The following is a 22,690-nucleotide window of genomic DNA, read 5'->3' as shown; positions in this document are numbered from 1 at the left end:
AGGAGCCTTTTTAGTAACAGGGAGCTAGAATGTTCTAGGTCACATGAGAACAGATGCCGATAAAATTTGTGTTCCACACAGACCTGATGTAACTCTCAGGCTACAGTTTCCCAGGGGAAAACACCATTATTGTTGTGACTTTCCTGTACTTTAGAGTAGGTTTGGCAACTAAAAGAAATACGAGGGATTTATTTGAACAAGTTTCCAAGGAATGCCAGGGTCTTAATAGTATGTTTTTCATTTAACCCATGGGAGGCAGATCAGTGTCATATACTGTTTCTCTTGTGGGAGATTCATTCATTTATTAATTCAACAAATATTTGAGTGCTTTCCATTTGCCAGGTACTGTTATTGTGCTGACTCTGTAGTGGGGAAGGATGTAGTTCTCTGATCTTGTGGAGCTTATATCCTCATAGGTGAGGCCCTTGGTGTTCTGGTGTTTATGGTGGTCCTATTTTCTGCGCCAAACAAGAACTGGAGTACTTGCTGGTTTTGAATGGAGCCAAGTCCAGATGGACCCACAGTGGGAGGCAGGGGAGGTCAGCTCGCTGGTGAGGAGAGAGAATATCTGGCCAAGAATGGTCTGGACATGGGTCAGCATTGGGACTCTTGATGTCTTCTGAATCGGGGAGCGGTGTATTAAAAGTGATTTTGTATGACAGTCTCTAGGTCCATCCACATCTTTGTGGAATCTAGAAAAATGGTACAGATGAACCGGTTTGAAAGACAGAAACAGAGACATAGATGTAGAGAACAAACACAGGGACACCAAGGGGGGAAAAGTTGGGTGGGATGAATTGGGAGATTGGGATTAACATATATACACTAATATTTATAAAATAGATAAGTAATGAGAACCTGCTGTATAGCACAGGGAACTCTACTTCACTTTGCTGTACAGTAGAAACTAACACAACATTGTAAAACAACTGTACCCCAGTAAAAAAGAAAAATAAAGTGATTTTGTAGCATTGCTGGCTAATGAAAAAAATGCCCATCACAGAAGAGCAAATTAGTAGATTCTGCTTGCTTTTGCATGTTTGTTCTTAACAGTTTGTTGCCTTTTGTTCTCTACTTAATGACTTGTTTGTTGCTGTTTAAAACGCCTGTGGACACAAGACAGGGTACATCGATGAGTGAAGAGGCTGAATCCAGTGAGATGGGCGTAATGACGGAGCACCGGGAGAGCTGAGAGGGCACAGCCAGTGTCAGGCTCCGGGGTGGGAATAATCTTGGCTTTTAGGAGGAATAGAAAGGGGGAGGGTTTTCCCAGATCCAATCCTATCTGATTAAGTTTTTGCTTCTGCAGAGGTAAGAACAGTTCACCAGATGAAGGCACCTCGGAGATGCAGCTTTGGTGTCGCAACAAGCAGTGTCATGATTTAGCTGGTATCACAGCAACTGTTACCCAAGTTTGAAATAAATCCCCAGCTCTCTAAGACCTGGGGCTTCTTGTCTCATATGCCTCTGGATGTGTATTTTTAAAAAAATTAAAGTGTAATTGACTTATAATGTTGTGTTAGTTTCAGGTATACAGCAAAGCAATTCAATTATATATATATTCTTTTTCAGATTCCTTTCCATTATGGGTTATTACAAGATACTGAATATAGTTCCCTGTGCTATACAGTAGGTCCTTGTTGTTCATCTATTTTATACATAGTAGTGTGTAGCTGTTAATCCCAAACTGCTAATTTATCCTTCCCCCTCTTTCCCTTTTGGTAGCCATAAACTTGTTTTCTATGTCTGTGAGTCTATTTCTGTTTTGTAAATAAGTTCATTTGTATCATTTTTTTAGATTCCACACATAACTGATATCTTATGATATTTGTCTTTGTCTGACTTACTTCACTTAGTATGATCATCTCTAGGCCCATCCATGTTGCTGCAAATGGCATTATTTCATTCTTTTTTTATGGCTGAGTAATATTCCATTGAATATATGTACCACATCATCTTTATCCATTCTTCTGTTGATGGACACTTAGGTTGCCCCCCGTCTTGGCTATTGTGAATAGTGCTGCAATGAACATTGGGGTGCATGTATCTTTTTGAATTATAGTTTTCTCTGGCTGCGTGCTCAGGGGTGAGATTGCTGGGTCATATGGTAGTTCTATTTTTAGTTTTTAAAGGAACCTCCATACTGTTCTCCGTAGTGGCTGTATCAATTTACATTCCCACCACCAGTGAAGGAGGGTTCCCTTTCCTCCACACCGTGGATGTGTGATGTTTATAATCTGTCTCTGAAGGCTGTTTCTGAAGAGATGACACACAGCTGGACAGGAGAGACTGTGCCTAAGACAGTTCTGAACACCCTGAGCTGCGTTATCCATGGCTTTGAATATCCCAGACAGAAATCTGGTCTCTTTACAGTGCTTGCTTTTTTCCCCCTCATGGTGCGTTCATGACCCATTGCATAGGAAGTCTCACTTTTGAAAGGAAGATTAAGAAGTATGGTTGCTTCTCACTTTCCAAGTCTCTGTAACTTTGGAGCTTATTTCACAGACACAGCTAGAAGTACGGGAGCCTAGAACACAGGTACCTAGCGGGGTTCTCTGGTTGTTATTCATCAAAGAACAGATGGGTCTCTGGTCTGTGTGCAGAGGACAGAATTGTCCCTGGCAGGATGCCAAGCAAGGCAGTGTCGCCTGCAGCTTGGTCTCCCTGGTCTTTGACGCTCCCACAGTTTACCGCAGTCGATAACTGATGTGTCACCCAGCTTTTTTGCATCTGTAGGATCTGAACTAATGGCTCATTTTTTGGTCACAGCAGCATTAAAACAGGGATTTGACTGAAGGATCGTGTGTGTGTTTGTGCATGTGTGTGTATGTATGTGCTTGACTCTGTGTCAGCGTGGTCTTGGGAGATTGTGCTCCTGGGCTGAGTAAATGGAGGAACACTGTCCTGGGGTGGAGAGAGCAGAAACTGCTCTGGGAACACCTCCCAGAGAGCAGCCTCGGGGCTGCAGAGCCGCTGCATTTCAGTGGATACGAAGTGGAGTTACATACGGGGCATAACCAAGTGGGTGGAAGGGCTTGTTACCAGAGGGCTCCTTCGACGTGTTGAAGGCAGAGGTTTCTCACGGGCATCCCCTTAGGTTGGGACATATGAGTTAGTTACCTGTTCATTGTAGTATCCACCTGTCCAGTTACTCACCTTTATACCTGCCTGGTCCCTGGAGGCACTTGAGTTTACAATCATGGGTCAGAGGAGCTGGGACCTGGGTAGCCTTCTAGAAGCCTCCTAGCCCCAAGGCTGGCAGAGAAGTAGTAAAGACGCTCCCCCACGCCCACTCCCACCCCTGACCTGAGGGGCCACGGGAGCCGCCGTGACGGACATCTCAGGGACGGTCGGTGAAGAACGGAAGTTCCCATAGCCTCTGCCCCCTCCCATCTTTGTCCATCCACAGAATCCCACCCCTCCTCCATCCCTGGAGTGGAGGACAAAACCTCAGGCAAGACTACCTTCAGTTTTTATTTTTAAACCAGCTTGGCCAAATGGGGCTGAGAATGAAAATTAATTTGAATTTTAGGAAGTAAAGAAAATAATGAGTTTGTGGACCGAGGGTCATACCTATGACATGTCTTGCCCCCCATCCACGGGCCGGTGGGAGGTGGAGCAAAGTGGAATAAGATGTCCACCTTTCCCCAAGGCTAGCTGTTATTCCATGAGGACAGGTTAGGTTGATGATGGTTAGAAGGTGCACAGAGGGGGTGAATGCACACTTGTTTGCCATATGCCAGGTCAGGCATTGTACTGTGGGGTGTAAATACATTCACGCATTTAATACTGAAGGCTACCATCCAAGTGGGCACTTTATCCCCATTTTATAGACAGGAAACAGGCCCAAAGAGGTTAAAATAATTAGTGTTAACTTACACAGATAGAAAGTAGCAAAACTTGGCTTTGAACCAAGGCATCCGGGTCTGGAGGTGTGCTCTTAACTCCTCTGTTGCAGTGCTTTTTCAGGCATTTTCCATCTGGATAAAAGGGACCCTGGAAGATGTTTGGAGCACTTCACCTGATAAACAGCCCGGAGGATGCAAAGTCCTCGGGGGCGGGGCTGGCTGGCATCCTCCTGGGAGGAGCCGTGAGCTGGGACCCGTGACCACAGGGATGCAGCCCCGGTTCTGTGTCTGCCCACTTGTGTGATTGTGGGCGTGTGAATCATTTCTCTGTGGCAGTTTCACAGGTTTTCACGAGGAACAAATGAGAAAATACGTGTGAAAGTCCTTGGCAAGCGTTTGGGTGGTAACCGAACGTGAGGCACTGTTTCTGCGGCTACTATAAGCCACACACGAGGACGGGGTCAGACTTCGTCCCGGGGCCTCGGAATCCACGCCGGCTTCCCTGCCAGGCTCAGCCTGCCTCTGTGCCCGAATTTGCCACCGAGGCTCCAACACCAAGTTTGACTAGAGAGCCTTCGTAATTAGCAACCATCTCAGCATCAGAGAGGTGCGGGCGTAGGCCTCTTCTGAGCGCATCTGCCTTAGGTTGAGAAGCAAAAGTGGCTTGGCCTGGACATCACTGCTCTGTTTCCTCCTGTGTTGGATGAAGCCCGGTCAGTCCAGTTACGGGGACCCACTGCATTTCATTGTGTGACTGATTAACTCGACAAGTGTGCACTGAGTACCACGTGTGTGCAAAGCAGCGTAGGAAGTGGAGGATGTGATCAAACAAGCCCGATGTGGTCTCTGCTGGTGTGAGTCTTCCAGTCTCGGGCACCATAACGTATATAGAAACTTACACAGATAATTATTTAATATTAGCTGTGATAAGTGCTGGGAAGGGAAAATCGAGGTGCCGTAAAAGAAAAAAACTAACTCAGTCCTGTGTACCTGGGAAGGCTTCCCTGAGGAGGTGTTGATTAAGAATTGAAGGATGGAAAGGAATGACCTGGATAGTTGGAGGTGGAGGGTGGTGTGAGGGAAAAGTTTCAGGCATAAGGAAGAGTATTTGCAAAGGCCCAAAGCATTCAGGGTTCAGGTGGGAAAGAGCTGGTACCCCAAAGAGAATTTCATGGAGGGGCTTTGACTAAGTGGAGACAGGGTCAAGGTGGTAACTGGCCCAAGGCTAGGGAGGAATTGCAGGAACCCAGGGAGAGCGGAGATTGGAGGTCAGGGCTGGACCACAGGAGCTGTGCTCACAGGGAGGGGATCTCAGCCACCGTCACCAGCAGGGAGAAGCCAGGGGTATCAATACCCCAACTTCTCTTCTCGTACCATCTAATCTCCTGCTGTGCCTTCTATTGATTGAACCCAACTGGAAGCCAGAGGCAGGACAAGGGGCCTCCATTGATTCTGTGCACAGCTGTCAGCCTCTAGCGGTACTGGACAAGAAGAGAAGGATAGAAAAAGGGTCTGCAGGAGAAACAGAGACTAACCAGTATAGCCAGGTGCAGGGAAAGTCTGGGGCTTCCGAGGAACTGAGAAGGACCAGTAGGAAATCACAGAGCCACGATCCTAAAGAGAGAATTAAAATTGCACCTGCTAAGTGCTTAACATTCAATCCTCATATGACACCTATGAGATGGCTTCTGTGCTTCCATTTTACAGATGAGGAAACTGGGGCTCAGAGGGGTTGAGTAGATCACAGAGTAGATAAATGCTAGAGCTAGGATTTGAATCCAGGCAGTCTGGTTCCAGAGTCTGTGCTTTCAGCCACTACGCTATTAGCCACTGCCTCTGCTGGGCAATTTTGTGATCTCTTAATCATGGTCCAGACCATGCAGGGTCTTGTGGGATTTCAGACTTTTTCTAACAAAGGTGGTAACCAGTGAAGAGTTTTAAGCTTGGAATTTTGATGGCTCAGGATTTGGAGCAGCTCACCCTGATTGCTCTGTGGCTTGTAGCAGTGGTTGCAGGGTGCTTACAGCAGTGACACACACAAGGACGATGGCAGGGGACTTGCTGATGGACTGGATATGGGAGGCAGTTACAGAAAGGAGGCTGTCAAGGTTGACGCCCATGTTTCTCGTTTCAGCGATTTGGTGGATGGTGATTGCCCTGGACTGAATGGTGGTTGCTATGGACCGAATGTCTGTGTCCCCCTGCCTCCCCACCTTGCACTGATCTGTGAAAATCCCAAACCCCAGTGCGACGGTATTTGGCGATGGGACCTTTGGGAGACATTTAGTTCATGAGGGTGGGGCTCTCATGATGAGATTAGTGCCCTTATAAGAAGAGACACGAGAGAGCTTTCTTCCCCCCTCTGCTCCCTGCCACGTGAGGACACAGCTGGAAGGCAGCTGTCTGCAAACCAGGGAGAGGGCTCTCAGGAACTGAATCTCCAGCACCTTGATCTTGGGCTTCCTAGACTCCAGAACTGCGAGAAACAAATTTCAGTCATTTAAGCCACCCAGTCTGTGGTATCTTGTTATAGCATCCTGAACGAAGAGAGTGGTCTTTTCTCAAAGAGGACAAGAGAATTAAGGTGGTTTTTGTTTTTATTTTGGCTGAGTTGATCGTGAGTTCGGTTTGGGATGTGTTGAGTTTGATTTTCCTTTGAGACTTCTAAGAGGTGATTTCAAGTGTTTATTTAGCTATGCATTTGGGACTTAGAAAGTTCTGTGTTGTAAAAATAACTTTGTGGATCATCATACTCTAGAAGACAGATGAAGTTGGGAAAATGGATTTGTGTGCGTGTGTGTGTGTGAGTGACAGGAAGAGAGAGAGAGAATTTATTTCTCAGGAGCTGTAAATACCAAGTTACTGAAAATTACTGACAAGTTTTCATGGAGAGGAAATATCCAATGTAACAGGGTGATCCCTTGCTTGTGTCCAGGTTGGAGAGGAAAAAAATTCATAGTGGCTCACAAAATGCTTTAAATTACTATGAGGAAACGATTCTTCACTAGGCATTCGAAAATTTATATCACTAAACATTCTTAAAAAAATAGGTTTGACAGAAAATGAGTTTAATTCCATAAAAGGTCAGGTTATTTTTGAGTTATGAATTGAGTTTTTATACCTTAGCTTTGTTTATTAATATTTAGGTTGGATATCACAAAGGGAGAGGATCTCTGATTGTTTCTGTAGATTCCCTTTATTTAATATTTGCTCTCTGTGCTCACAAGGACTTGGAAATATTGAACATCCTTTCACCATCTGTTCTCCTGTCCTTGTATCACAGGTGGTAACTTTATATGTGTATCGTCTGTGAACTTTGGGAGGATTTTATTTGGTACTCTGAGTGGTAGAAATGTCAGAACCTGGCTGTTTTTGTCAGTGCACTTTCAAATGCAAATAGAAGAAACCCAACTCAAAGTGGCTTGAAGGGAATTTACTGGCTCATGTAACTGAAAGACAACCTCAAGTCTGGCTGGATCCAGGTGCTTAGACAGTGTAACCGGAAAGCCATCTCTTTCCACCTCTTACCTTTGCTTTCCCCTTGCTGGTTTCATTCTCAGGCAGGTGGTGGGCTCTTGCAACACTTATTGCTTAGTGAAAAGAGAGCTGGGCTCACCTCTCCCTGAAACATTCTGGGTGACGTGTCTGTTTCTGGGCCGATCAATTCAGGGGATGGGATATGCTGATTGGTTTGGTTGGGTCACATGCTTCCTTCTTGAACCAACCACTGTCCAGGAGGACACAATGCTTTGAATGGCTACACATACCAACTCCTGAAGCCAGGGTGGGGTCAGCCTAGCCTGACATACCTGGACTGAGCATAAGTCGCTCCCAAGGGAAGTCCAGGTAGGAGCTGCCTCAGAAGAGGAGGATGGGTGCTGGGTAGACTCGTCCACCTGGTCTTCTGTGGATCCGATGACCAGGGTTGGGAGCTTGTTGGATAACTCTCGTGACAGCTTTTCTGCACCTCTCAGTCTGTCTCTGGAGCATTTTAACACCAAGGGATGGTTCTTTGAAATGTCAGCATTTAGAGCTGGGATGGGGTCACCACGTGGGCATTCCTGTCACCACCACCAGCATAGTGAACCCTGCATAGTTGCTATATGCCAGGCTCCGTTCTAAGCATTTTGTGTATACCGTCTCCATTTAATCCTTGCAATGACACTGTGCAGTAGTACTATTATTAATAGTCCCATTTTACAGATAAGGAAACTGAGGCACAAAGAGGCTAAATGACTTTTCCAAGGTCACACAGCAGGAGTCCAGGTGTGTTCTCTTGGGTCCTTTTTTCTTTCTCTCTTAGAGTCCAAGTTTTAAGTCAGAAATGTGGTCTTAACTTCACTATTCTGTCTGTCTGTTTTGTAGGGCTGTCTATTTCTCCTGCACATAGTAGGTGGTTAATGCCTGACATGTGGTAGATATGCAGTGTGTAGACCTTAAATTAAATCACATACTTCTCAGTCACATTTGAATTCCAAAGCCCTGAGGCTGACTGTATCTGCTTTCGAAAATCCAAAAGCATTTCAAAAGCATTTCTGGTTCTTAATGGCTGTACATTTACTAATCCTAGGTTCCCATGAAACAATATTACCTTGTTAATTGGATCGTGAGAAGCCATTAATCGGGCCCTGAGAAATTATCAACCTCCCTGCCCCTGCCGCGTGGGTCGCTCATGGGTGTGTGTGTGTGTGTGTGTGTGTGTGTTTCTCTGTTTTGTGTGTGTGTATTGAACAGCTCTGCTACCAGAGAGACGCACATTGTCTTTGACTTCACTCTGTGGGACATGATGATCAGAGGCAGTGGTTGGGAATCAGAGGGTAAAGCTTTCTGTGTTTTGTTGTGTCAGACATTTAAATGTGATCTGAAGGTGCACTGGGTTTCATGGTGGGAGCCAACACTTGGGGCTTTGCAAAGAAGTAAAGTGGATGACCAGACTATATTCCTGATGGTACCGCCATAATGGTCTTGAAATTGTGGCACATGTTGGCTTCATGGCTGTGACACAGCACATCCTGAATTTGTAGGGGGGCTGCTTCCCCTCCGGTCCACTGACACTGAAAAATAAGCATGTGCTCCACATGGGGACAAGGGCAGAGCAGTTAGGGAGTGTCTGCAGCTCAGCCTGGGGTCCACTTTGCCAGGGAAAGTGATCCCAGGCATTTGTGTTGGGGGCAGGTGGTGGTGGGGATATTATCTCTACAGAGGCTGAAAAATCAGGTGTCTGCAGTGTTTCTTCGTGGGGGCACTATTGGCATCTGGAGTGGGGCAGGACTGTTCCATTCACAGCAGGGCAATTAGCATCCTGGCCCTAATCCTTTATTTATTAATTTTTTTTTTTTTTAAAATTTTATAGCTACTTTATTTATTTATTTATTTTTGGCTGTGTTGGGTCTTCGGTTCGTGCGAGGGCTTTCTCTAGTTGCGGCAAGCGGGGGCCACTCCTCATCGCGGTGCGGGGACCGCTCTTCATCGCGGTGCGCGGGCCTTTCACCATCGCGGCCCCTCCCGTTGCGGGGCACAGGCTCCAGACGCGCAGGCTCAGCAGTTGTGGCTCACGGGCCCAGCCGCTCCGTGGCATGTGGGATCCTCCCAGACCAGGGCTCGAACCCGCGTCCCCTGCATTAGCAGGCAGACTCTCAACCACTGCGCCACCAGGGAAGCCCCGATTTTTTAAAAGATTTTTTTGATGTGGACCATTTTTAAAGTCTTTCTTGAATTTGTTACAATATTGCTTCTGTTTTATGGCCCCGAGGCACGTGGGACCTTAGCTCCCCGACCAGGGATCAAACCTGCACCCCCTGCATTGGAAGGCAAAAGTCTTAACCACTGGACCACTAGGGAAATCCCCCTAAATCCTTTAAATGCCAGCATTCTCATCTGAGTCTCGACTGGGGAAGAATCGGCTTCCGTACGAACTGGTGTTGGTGGCAGAGTATATTTCCTTGCTGTTGTAGGACCGAGGGCCCTGGGTTTTTACTGGCTGTTGGCCCTCAGCTGCAAGAGGCTGCCCAAGCTCCTTGCCACATGGGTGTCCCAACATGGCTGCTTACTTCTTCAAAGACACCCGGGAGAGAGATTGCCTGGAGCTGGTCTGCTTGCAAGGTGGAGTCTTATAAAATGTAGTGGAACCATGGAATGACATTTCATCTCTTTTATCGTACTATTCCAGCTAGAAGCAAGTCACAGGCCCTCCCCACACTCAAGGGGAAAGGATTCAACAAAGGTATGGTCACCCGGAGTTGGGGGTCATTGTGGACCACCCCAGAGTTTGTCTGCCACACACGGTATGGACCAGAAACAATTAAGTGGCTAAGCAAGACACGCTGTAGGCTATATCCAGTCTTTTTTTTTTTGCTGGTTTTGGATGTCTGGGGCCAAGGCAGGGTTTTGGATGTGCTTATCTTAATGCCTTAGGAAGTGTGAAGAAGGGAGTGATTTGTCAAATTTCTGATTTGTCAAAAGCTATACGTATAGTTTGCTTAATTTTTAACTTTCTTGGGTGAAAGATTAAATTAAAAAGTCAGACAAGAGAGGGGAGATAGCCCCCTGGGAATCAGCATGTGTTACTTTGGGAACGTTCTCACTTGCATAAAGGTCCCACTTTGCATGTCCCTGTTCTCGGGGCTGAAATCCACGCCCTCCAACAGTCTGCTCTGTTGGATGTGATTTTCCAGCACTGGTGGTCTGTCTGTCCTTCAAGCTGGCTCCTGTTCTCTTTCGAACTGAGACCAAAAATATCTGTCCTCAACATCCAGGTTCAGCCACCTGGACCAGAGGGAGCCCCACCTGCTCTGTGGTCATGAGCATGGTGGCCTCCTCGCCTTGACTCTTTCCCCTGCCCTGTAATCTTTCCAAGTTTAAATCGTGGTCTGAAATGAGCTCTCAGCAGAGCCTGCCTCTGCCAGCCTCCAGGTGCCTAGTGGGAGAGGCGCGCATCTCTCTCTGTGGTTAATTTATCACAGAGAAAGTGGTTTGCCGGGGAATGCAAAGTAGAAGTATCTTTACACATCCTGAAAGTGCTCCAGCGCCCAGGGCTGGGCTTATCTCAGAAAGTGATTCGAACACCAGATGTTCCCTGGCATTATTCTCCTTGACAGAATGTGATTGTCTGAAATGTGTCCCAAGCACTCTTATCCAAAGAATGTTCTGGGGGCCACCTGCATCACAATGGCAGCCTGTTGAAAAACATAGCACAGTTGGGTTCCGCCCCAGACTTACTGGATCACAATCTTTGGAGGATCCAGATACCTGTAACTAGGTGATTCTGATGTGCTTAAAAGCCCGAGAACCTCTGGTCCATAGGCTTCCAATGCCTCCCTCCTGTGACCTTGGTAGCTTTTGCCCCTTACTGGACATCTTCAGTCCTCAGTCTGATATTTATGGAGCACCCAGAGACAGATGACACCTTAGATGGAGACCTTTCATTCTACGAGCATTTATTAAGCACCTCCAGTTTCCCAGGCGTGGCTCTCAGAACCATGGATAATGCAGGAAACAACGCATTAAAAAAACCAAACAAACCAAAAAAACCCTCCCCCCTCTCCTGGTGTTTCCATCCAGTGGGGGAATACAGAGAATAAACAAGGGAAGCAAAGTTTGGGGGTATTAAATAGGGCTTTTTTTTTCGATCGGGTGGTCTGGAAAAAGCTCAAAGAGATGACATTTGCCCAAACCTGAAGGAGATGAGGGAGTGAGTCCTGTGGGTGTCAGGGGAGACCTTTCCAGGCAGAGGGAACAGCAAGAGCAAAGGTTTAAAGACAGGAAGACACGTGCTGTTTTAGGAACCACGAGGAAGCCAGCTCCTGGCCAATACAGAATGTTAGCCTATTACACACCATAAAATATGCATTTTTTAGACCATTGCCATTTAAAGCTACAGGTTAGTTATGGGAAGCTTTTCTTTAATTTGAGAACATTTGGCCAATAAAAATTAATCCACTGTAAATGGGAACGTAAAATCACGTAGAAAATCTTGAGAAAAAGGAGACGCGATTGGGATTTTTCTTCTTCCTTGAGAAATGAAATAAAGATAAACAAACAAGTTTGTTTTATCTTACAGTAAACAAAATTCAGGCTCAGTAACTCCCTTTCTGTGCCGCTCGGAACGAAGCATACATTGCCCGTTGACAATTTTTTGTTGTTACTTTCCTCCAATTTTATATAACTGCACAGTATTGCATTTTTCATTTCACACTTGACATTGCCAACAGGGTCACAAAAAGGATCAACTTAGCGGAAGTATTTCAGGGCTTCCCCAGTTTCCCCCAGAGCTTCACTCTGCCTTGCTATGCAGACTGCTCTCTTTGGAAGCACTTATCTTTTCTTGTTGATTTTCCCTTCTTCACTTGTGAACTGTCAGTAGATATGTCTTGAGGGGTGGTTGGTGGATCTCTGCCGGGTCCTCTTTCTCAGTAGCCTTGCTGGCATTTGTCAGTCCTCCAATGCTACAAGATTCAGCAGTTTCACTTTGCAATAGATGTGCATTGCGTTTGCGTTGTATTTGTAGCTGACAATCAGCAGAGCCTGACAGCCCACCCTTACCAAAGGCAGAGATGCTGCAGCAGGGCTGCGGTCGGTGTCACTGTCAACCAAGGGTCAAGTGACAGTGGGGACTGATTTCCTTAAGGCTCAGTTCATCGACAAGTATTGATAGTTTCTTAGTCTGCCAATGTATTCTCCTCTGTGTAATCCCTTAACTTCAAGAATACAGATAACAAATAGTTGTATAATGAAGACCCTATCAAAGTATGAATGTAAGTTTTTTTTGTGAATGTCAGGAAGTAGTTGTTATATAAATGAGCCAGAGATGGTTCCTGTAGGTTGGCCCCTGTGTTGTTTATTTCTTCACAGCAGACTGGGACCTGTTAGCTCAAGAGCCAAACTCAATTTTTTACGCATCTGTTGTTTTCAATATACCCTAAATACGCCTATTTTAGCCATTTAGAGCCTGCTCTGCATACCCTGCAAAACTGTTCCCAATGTCTGTTAGCCATAGACCTTGTAGCTGTAAGACCTCGAGCTGCAGCTGCCCTTTGGAGCTGTCTGATCTGGAGACATCCCACAGTGCTGCTTAGCGACATGTAAGCGCCCTCTCTGATCCTCTTCTCCCTGGGGTTCCCTGCCCTCCTCCCCTTCTGGCTAGGTGCCCTCATGCCATGTCATTTGGAAGGTCTTAGGCTATGAGGGACTTACACGCATCACACAAACTTGTCAAATTGTTGCCTAGGTAAAGCTTGTTGCATGCTACTGCCACCTTGTGGTCATATCTTTCCCTTGATCAGCCCCCAAATCCCTCAAGCTCATTACAGGGCTGAGACCATTAATCGTTGTCACAAGGTTTAGATTATTGTAGTTTTTAAATAACAAGAGTTAAGAATATCACCAAGCCTAAAAATATTTCTCTAAAACAAACTTAATGAATATTCAAGACATGGATTTTTCTGGGCTTAGATTGTTCCAACAAATAGAATCTAAAATTGGGAAGGATTTGGACCAAGAACTGGGATTTTGGAACAATTTTATAACTTGTATGTAGGAGGGAGGCAGAACCTCAGTAATTTGGCTTCAGGCTTGTGGTTTTGATTCCTACCATCCATTTCTTCTGCTGTAACTCGAATTTCCTTTTGGGAGCCACTCCCTGCTAACCCCTCCCACGTGGTTCAGATGGGATTAATTTCACTCTTAGTGCAGGATAGTCGCTGACTGGGCAAACCAATAAGCATTGTCCTTTCACCGCCCCCCCCCCCCCCCCCCCCCGCCAGGCCACAGTTATAGGTCCAAGGTTGAGTACTCAATCAAATTCAACCAATGAAAACCTGGCTCCAGGAGTTTGTTCTAGGAGAGAGAGTCTTGCTTTTCCCTTGTGGATGAGGAGGTGAGATCCAGAGCTGTTGCAGCCACACTGTGACCACAAGAAGAGAGCCTGTCGGTGCACAAAACCCACATATGTGAGACCTGAACAGAGTCAGGTGCCTAGGGAAGTGGGGACATCATCTGAACCTTTGTGGTGAGCCACTTCTAAAGCTGGTCCCACTTCTGGACATTGAAGGAGACTAGACATGAACCAGAATTGGATTATTTGTTTGGTCAACTACAATCACAGAAAATTTCTGAGACTTTGTCAGGTGCACACTGGTGTCCTTTGAACCCAAAGTGTCGAAGGTTCAAGTGTAGAGTAACCTTTATGGAAAAAAAAACAACAACAAGGATTTACTACGGCAAATGGAGGGTTTGCTCCGTCTTGGGATATGAGAGGAATTTCCTGCCAAGGAAAAGGAGTAAGATCAGGGAAATCATATCCAGAGAGGAGGTGGCTGGGGTCCTGCGTGGAGACTTAGAGCAGTTACAAAGGACATCTCACAGGGAGGGGGCTTGATGCCTGAGTGTATGATCTCTGGAGAGTATGCAGTAGTTCATGGTGAGAAAAATCATAATAGCTAACGCTGATCAGTTTCTTTGTCCCAGGTGTTCTTCTAAGCACTTTATATACAGTGATTCACTTAATCTTCATACAAACAACACTACAGGTAGATATTATTATTACACACATTTTGAAGATGAGGAAACTGAGTCACAGATGTCCAGTGATTGGCATCCAAACTCTCACAGTTAGTTCGTTGTCATCATCACTAACTCCACCACCTCCCTGACCTTCATCCTTAGAAGCATCCAGCTCTCCTAGGCAGGTAGGAATGCCTGGGGCTTCAGAACCATCCAAAGGCAAAAATAATTAGAATGTATTTCTTCTGGGGAAGAGATAGTTAGGGAGTTTGGGATTGACACGCACACACTGCTGTATGTATGTATGTATGTCTGTATGTATTTATTTATTTTTAACATCTTTATTGGAGTATAATTGCTTTACAATGGTGTGTTAGTTTCTGCTGTATAACAAAGTGAATCAGCTGTATGTATACATATATCCCCATATCTCCTCCCTCTTACGTCTCCCTCCCACCCTCCCTATCCCACCCCTCTAGGTGGTCACAAAGCACCGAGATGATCTCCCTGTGCTATGCGGCTGCTTCCCACTAGCCATCCATTTTACATTTGGTAGTGTATATATGTCCATGCCACTCTCTCACTTTGTCACAGCTTACCCTTCCCCCTCCCCATATCCTCAAGTCCATTCTCTAGTAGGTCTGTGTCTTTATTCCTGTCTTGCCCCTAGGTTCTTCATGACCAATTTTTGTTTGTTTTTTAGATTCCATATATATGTGTTAGCATACGGTGTTTGTTTTTCTCTTTCTGACTTACTTCACTCTGTATGACAGACTCTAGGTCCATCCACCTCACTACAAATAACTCAATTTCGTTTCTTTTTATGGCTAAGTCATATTCCATTGTATATATGTGCCACATCTTCTTTATCCATTCATCTGTCGATGGACACTTAGGTTGCTGCTTCCATGTTCTGGCTATTGTAAACAGAGCTGCAATGAACATTGTGGTACATGACTCTTTTTGAATTATGGTTTTCTCAGGGTATATGCCCTGTAGTGGGATTGCTGGGTCGTATGGTAGTTCTATTTTTAGTTTTTTAAGGAACCTCCGTACTGTTCTCCATAGTGGCTGTATCAATTTACATTCCCACCAACAGTGCAAGAGGGTTCCCTTTTCTCCACACCCTCTCCAGCATTTATTGTTTGTAGATTTTTTGATGATGGCCATTCTGACCGGTGTGAGATGATATCTCATTGTAGTTTTGATTTGCATTTCTCTAATGATTAATGATGTTGAGCATTCTTTCATGTGTTTGTTGGCCATCTGTATATCTTCTTTGGAGAAATGTCTATTTAGGTCTTCTGCCCAGTTTTGGTTTGGGTTGTTCGTTGTTTTGATATTGAGCTGCATGAGCTGCTTGTAAATTTTGGAGATTAATCCTTTGTCAGTTGCTTCATTTGCAAATATTTTCTTCCCTTCTGAGGGTTGTCTTTTCGTCTTGTTTATGGTTTCCTTTGCTGTGCAAAAGCTTTTAAGTTTCATTAGGTCCCATGTGTTTATTTTTGGTTTTATTTCCATTTCTCTAGGAGGTGGGTCAAAAAGGATCTTGCTGTGATTTATGTCATAGAGTGTTCTATGTTTTCCTCTAAGAGTTTGACAGTGTCTGGCCTTACATTTAGGTCTCAATCCATTTTGAGTTTATTTTTGTGTATGGTGTTAGGGAGTGTTCTAATTTCATTCTTTTACATGTAGCTGTCCAGTTTTCCCAGCACCACTTATTGAAGAGGCTGTCTTTTCCCCACTGTATATTCTTGCCTCCTTTATCAAAGATAAGATGACCATATGTGCGTGGGTTTATCTCTGGGCTTTCTATCCTGTTCCATTGATCTATATTTCTGTTTTTGTGCCAGTACCATACTGTCTTGATTACTGTAGCTTTGTAGTATAGTCTGAAGTCAGGGAGCCTGATTCCTCCAGCTCCGTTTTTCTTTCTCAAGATTGCTTTGGCTATTCAGGGTCTTTTGTGTTTCCATACAAATTGTGAAAATTTTTTGTTCTAGTTTTGTGAAAAATGCCAGTGGTAGTTTGATAGGGATTGCATTGAATCTGTGGATTGCTTTGGGTAGTATAGTCATTTTCACAATGTTGATTTTTCCAATCCAAGAACATGATATATCTCTCCATTTATTTGTACCATCTTTAATTTCTTTCATCAGTGTCTTATAATTTTTTGCATACAAGTCTTTTGTCTCCTTAGGTAGGTTTATTCCTAGATATTTTATTCTTTTAGTTGCAATGGTAAATGGGAGTGTTTTCTTAATTTCACTTTCAGATTTTTCATCATTAGTGTATAGGAATGCAAGAGATTTCTGTGCATTAATTTTGTATCCTCTGCAGCGAATTCTCTGCATGGGGCAGAGTAGGAGGGGAGGGGAGCGGGTTTTGGACTCAGGGGATCTGGTTTCTAATCCTGGCTCTGTCACTGTCTAGCTCTGTGACCTCCAGCTGGTCGCTCCCTCTGGGGGTGTGAGGGTCACAGTTTGATCATCAGGACATTGGGAACAATAGTAATCATCCTGACCATGGGGATGCTTGGTCAAATTGCTCTGTGATCCGTGTATGTGGAAGAATGTGATAAGCCATTAAAGTGGCAAGTACTGGTAGAAATGAGGAGGTGCTCTTGACAGTGGGAGGACTCTGCTTATGGAGACATGCATTCTGGAACATTCTCTCCAGTTGCCCCTTTGGCAGCAAGATGGAATGGCTGGAAACAGGGGCACAATGGGACGCCTTTATTCCTGGCTTGCATAAATTACTTCCCGGAACTTTGTGATGGCAAGAAAGAAAGCTTTGAGGAGTTAGCATATGTAGTCACCAGAATTTAACAGGAAGAACCATCCAGTTGGGACAAAGAATGGCGCCTGAATCTCTGGAGGGGGTCAGGAACGCCAAATGCAAGAGCGAGCAGGTGTATGTCTTAGCATCTGTGTAAGGTCCTATAGGAAGGGAATACAGGAAGCAGAAACTTTAAAAAATTTAACTAGATATGCAAGTATTTGAGTCCCCTAATTCCACCCCGGGTTTCCTTATGGTAGGCAGCAAAATCAGGGGCTTTAGGACAACCCTTGAGTCCAGAACATTCTCTCCTGCTGCTTGAAATTCTGACTTTAGGGATTCCCGTCTTTGGGTCTTTTTTGGACTTTGATAAATCCTTTTTTAAAGTTTCAGTCACTCCTGGGAGGGTCCATTCACCTGTTTTTTCTTCTTTTCTTTCTTTTTTAATTGAAGCGAATTTCACATAACATAAAATGTACCATTTCTAAGTGAATAATTCACTGGCGTTTAGTACACAGTGTTGTGCAGACACCACCTCCATTTAGTTCCAAGACATTTTTATGACCCCAAAAGGAACCCCCATACCTGTTAGCTAAGCAGCTACTCCTTGTTCTGCTCTTCGCAGCCCCTGGAAACCACCAATCTGCTTTCTATCTCTGTGGATTTACCTATTCTGGATATTTTATGTAAATGGAACCATACAATACATGACCTTTTGTGTCTGTCTTCTTTCACTTGGAATGATGTTTTTGAGGTTCATCCACATTGTAACATGTATCAGCACTTCATTCCTTTTTGTGGCTGAATAGTATTCCGCAATACGTATATATCACATTTTGTTTATCCTTTCATCACGTGGTGGGCATTTGGGTTGTTTCTGCCTTTTGGCTGTTGTGAACAGTGCTGCCATGAGATGCATGTACAAGGGTTTGCCTGAGTATCTGTTTTCAATTCGTTTGGGTCTATATGCTGGAGTAGAATTACTGAGTCATATAGTAATTCTATGTTTAACTTTCTGAGCATCTGCAAAGCTGTTTTCCGCAGAGGCTGCACCATTTTACATTCCTACCAGCAGTGTACAGGGGTTCCAGTTTCTCCACATCCTTGTCAACGTTTATTATTTTTCCCTTTTTTGATGATAGCCATGCTCGTGGGTGTGATGTGGTATCTCGTGGTTTTGATTTGCATTTCCCTGTTGACTAATGATGCTGAGCATCTTTTCATGTTCTTGTTGGCCACGTATATCTTCTTTGAAGAAACATCTATTTTCAGATTGAGTTATTTGTCTTTTTTTGTTGTTGAGTTGCAAGAGCTCTTTATATATGCTGGATACTAGACCCTTATCAGAGATATGATTTGTGGATGTATCCTCCCATTGTATCCTTTCACCTTCATTCATATGTTTTTAATTGCATCTTAGACCCTGCTGTTATGTGTGGATTTGATTAATAAATCTCTTGGAGGGAATCTTTGCTTCTAAGTTTTTGGTGGCAGTGGAATGTCTGTCTTGATGGATCTGTCTTTGCTGATGCTCCTGTAACTCCTGCACACATACCATTTTTTTGCATCGTGGCATTCCTTTTGCCTTCTCTGTGGAAAAGGATGCCCAGAGCCTCACTGGGCATTTCTCCTTAGTCCACAGGCCTCTGGGAAGCAGAGGGGGTTCAGGTACCTTCACAGCCAAGCATGTGCTGACCCTCTGCAGCATTAGTGCATGCACCCGGAAGTCCAATGACACCCTTTTCGTATTACTTACATTTAGTTAAGGCACAGCAAGCAGCTTGGCTTTCCGTGGCCCTGTCTTGCTCCTGACTGTTCTCCAGACAAGTCCACAGCATCTGGGCAAGTCCCAAGGCCATTGTCAGAGAACTTGGAAGCTGCCTTGCAATCCCCGTGGTTACAGAGGAGATGTATTCTGGTCAGTAGCAACATGAAGATCGTTCTAGGAGCAGGGAAGAAACGGCAGACAGTCCAGGCTGGGAACTCTCTTTGGCCTTTGCTCAATGGATGTAGCAGCTGGGGCCTTGGATTCTTCCTTGGGGAATTGAGTTCTGCAAACATCGTACCAGGCAGTACTTGGCCACTTTAGCCTGCCTGAATGCTGTATTTCTTTTGCTCCTCTGAGGACCGCGTGGCCCCACTGTTTCCTCTTCACAGTGTGATCAGTGCTGCCTGCCTCCCCCTTGGTCCCCTGGATGGTGCCATCCCCTGGGCTGGCATAGCCCCTGCAGCCTCTCAGACCCCTCCCACCTCATGGGAGCCCTTCCCCATCCCCAGAGGAAGAACCGGGCCCCAGATTCCATCCACACCTACCAGACACATCTGTCTCGTCTCCGGCCCACAGGACCCCTGAAACAGAAAGCGATCTGGTTCCCAACCCACCGATCAGACAGAAAATTAACAGACGTGGCAAAACGCTGGGGCTCCTACTTTGGGGCGCTTGTAAAAATAACAGGACACTTAGTTTTCAAAGGAAAGGCATTATGGCCACTCTTCCCTACATGTCCCAGAGGAAAGGGGAGATCTGTTCTAGCTCCCTATTTTTGCTCCCTGTTTTGAAATGGTCATATATATATATATATATATATATATATATATTTTTTTTTTTTTTTTTTCTACCCCACAGAATTAAGGCAGCAGCAGGTGTGAAAATAACCGCAGTGAGAGTCAGCAGCGAAGACCAGTGGGCAGTCCAGGAAGAAATTGACAATGACAGTGTTCAGACAGCAGCTACCCTCACCTGCGTGGGCCATCACCCGGACACACAGAGCAGGTAAGCGCCGAGATGCTCAAGGTACCTCGGCAGCGGTGGGTTGGGGATGGTTGCAAACGCTGATAGGAAAATAATGACTGTATAAATAAAGTGGTGCCTCTGCATTTTTATTTTTTTGTGCCCTTTTTTTAAAAAAAATTTTATTTATTTATTTATTGATGGCTGTGTTGGGTCTTCGTTTCTGTGCGAGGGCTTTCTCTAGTTGTGGCGAGCGGGGGCCACTCTTCATCGCGGTGCGGGGGCCACTCTTCATCGCGGTGCGCGGGCCTCTCATTATTGCGGCCTCTCTCGTTGCGGAGCACAGGCTCCAGACGCGCAGGCTCAGCAGTTGTGGCTCACGGGCCCAGCTGCTCCGCGGCATGTGGGATCTTCCCAGACCAGGGCTCGAACCCGTGTCCCCTGCATTGGCAGGCAGATTCTCAACCGCTGCGCCATGAGGGAAACCCTTGTGCCCTTTTTAAAAAATTTTTTACTTTATTTATTTTTTTATACAGCAGGTTCTTATTAGTTATCCATTGTATACATATTCGTGTATACATGTCAATCCCAATCTCCCAGTTCATCCCACCACCACCCGCCCCCCCCCCCCCCATGTTCCCCCCTTGGTGTCCATACGTTTGTTCTCTACCTCTGTGTCTCTCTTTCTGCCCTGCAAACCGGTTCACCTGTACCATTTTTCTAGGTGCCTCTGCATTTAATGGGAGGTGTGTTCCTTTGAGTTCATCAGCTCAGCTCCGTCCTACAGCTTCTGAATGTATTATCGGATGTGCTGCAGGATGAGGGCTTTATCCTTTGTGTTCTTTATACATCAGTGACCTAATGAGGTTGACGATCTCCAAAATTACCTGAACGCCTATTTCTCACAGTGCAGGGTTTGAGAACCGTTATTTTACAATCTTATTATTGTTCCTGTTATTGTTGGCAGTAAAGAGCTGAAGAATGAAATGGGGGAAATAGAAATGATTTAAGAGGCAAGGGGGAAATGTACTTTTTTACGAGTGAACTGAGGGTGCCTCTAGCTGTCAAGTAATTGTCTCTCAGTGCTTAAAGGTCGTCGTTTTGCAGCTATCACACCCGGGTATTGGCATATGGGCTCGGGATGTGAGGTTGGGGAACTTGGCACTGCTGGCAGGTCTTCTCCAGCTCCGAGAGCAGCAGTGCAGGGTTTTATGGGGCTGAGCTTGCCTGGGAAGCAGAAGGAGGTTGTTGCTAATAATCTTGCATCTGGGCTCCCAACAGGCAGAACGAGCTCTCACCCTTGTTGCCACAGTCTTTTCTACAGTCTCTTGGCCTCTCGTCTCTTCCCTTTTGACTGAGCAGTGCTGGCCACGCAGTTCCCCCGGCTTTAGAACCACCAGTGGCTCCCACTTCAGCCAGGATGAGACCCCCCGCTCCTCAGGCTGCCATAGAGCCCTGTTTAGATCTTTCACTTATCATCTTCTAGTGTCACAACCTGTTCTCTTTTCTTTCGTTTCTCGTTTTCTTTTTTCTTTTTTTGCCACACCGCGCAGCATGCAGGATCTTAGTTCCCCGACCAGGGATTGAACCTGCGCCCTCTGCAATGGAAGGGCGGGAGTCTTAACCACTGGATCACTAGGGAAGTCCCTCTTTTCTTGTTTTAAAACCCTTTGAGGTCCACGATGTTGGGCACCAAAGGGGCACTGGGTGAATGAATGAGGGAGCTGGTGGGTGGGTGGGAGCATGAGAAATGGAGAGGTTGTGTGGAGCTTGCCTTTTCTAATGGATTTCTAGGCTGAGGGCTGTCTCTGCTTGGGCGACCTCAGCCAACCTCATCTAGAACTCTGTTCTGCCTGATTTTGAAGAGCTCTTTCAAAGGGAAAGAGTGACTCAGGTTGAGTGATCAAAAGCCTCTGATTAGGAATATTGACCAGGTGATCTGGGTTCCTCTCACTCCCACTCAACATCCTGGTCATCGTCCTTTACCTCCCTTGACAGAGCTTTTATTCTGCAGCCTCATGTGACCCATGGTTTCCCTGGAAATCTGAATCTACTGTCTGAACACTCCCCTATCCTGAGCTGTCGATACCTGGAAAGAGTCTAGGATTTTTATATTTGCTCAGTTGCAAGTACTAGAATTCTCACCTAAAAGTGGCCGCAGCAATAGGATTTTGTCATCTCATGTGACAAGAAGTTTGGAGGTGGGTGGTTCCGTGGTTGGTTAATCCAGCAGCACAATTGTGTCACCCAGGTGCATTCCGTCTTTCTACTCTATCATGCCCAATTCACTGGCTGTCATCCTCCAGCTTGTTTCCTCATGGCTGCAAGATGGCTGCAGCAGTTCCAGGCATCACAAACTTATCTAGTTGTATACAATGACTGGAAGGGAGGGGGGCTTCTCTTTTTGCCAGGAAAGAAGACCTTTCCAGCTGGAAAGAAGACTTTCCCTGGAAGTCTAAGATCTCATCAGTAGTTCCATGCCTTTGCTCAAGAAGCAGGGTAGTCTGGAAAATTGAATATCTGGTATTATTTTCAGGCTTTGTACTGAGAGATAGTCTTTGATGTCAGGGAGAAGGGTGGTCAGCTAGCAGTATTTGCCACGCTTCTTAAAGGTGGGATCTGTCCAGGGTTGTGCCTTGATCTCTGTTTATTTATTTATTTACTTTTTATTTATGGCTGTGTTGGGCCTTCGTTTCTGTGCGAGGGCTTTCTCTAGTTGCGGCGAGCGGGGGCCACTCTTCATCGCAGTGCGCGGGCCTCTCACTGCCGCGGCCTCTCTTGTCGCGGAGCACAGGCTCCAGACGCGCAGGCTCAGTAATTGCGGCTCACGGGC

The 22,690-nt window shown here is 45.6% G+C and overlaps 1 protein-coding gene across 1 annotated transcript in view; it reads left to right on the top strand.

Annotated features, from left to right (window-relative positions):
• Window positions 1-22,690, top strand: part of LOC137776554 (transmembrane protein 132B) — a 356,123-nt gene that overhangs the window by 164,281 nt on the left and 169,152 nt on the right. Inside the window, exon 3 of the mRNA XM_068563133.1 lies at window positions 19,753-19,899. Coding sequence (XP_068419234.1) covers window positions 19,753-19,899 — 147 coding nt within the window. The remainder of the gene's footprint in view (window positions 1-19,752; window positions 19,900-22,690) is intronic.

Source organism: Eschrichtius robustus, chromosome 14 (genome assembly GCF_028021215.1).
Source record: "Eschrichtius robustus isolate mEscRob2 chromosome 14, mEscRob2.pri, whole genome shotgun sequence".
In the NCBI taxonomy this organism is placed as follows: domain Eukaryota; kingdom Metazoa; phylum Chordata; class Mammalia; order Artiodactyla; family Eschrichtiidae; genus Eschrichtius; species Eschrichtius robustus.
Note: the sequence above shows the minus strand (reverse complement) of the source record. Positions and strands in the feature narration are given on the sequence as shown.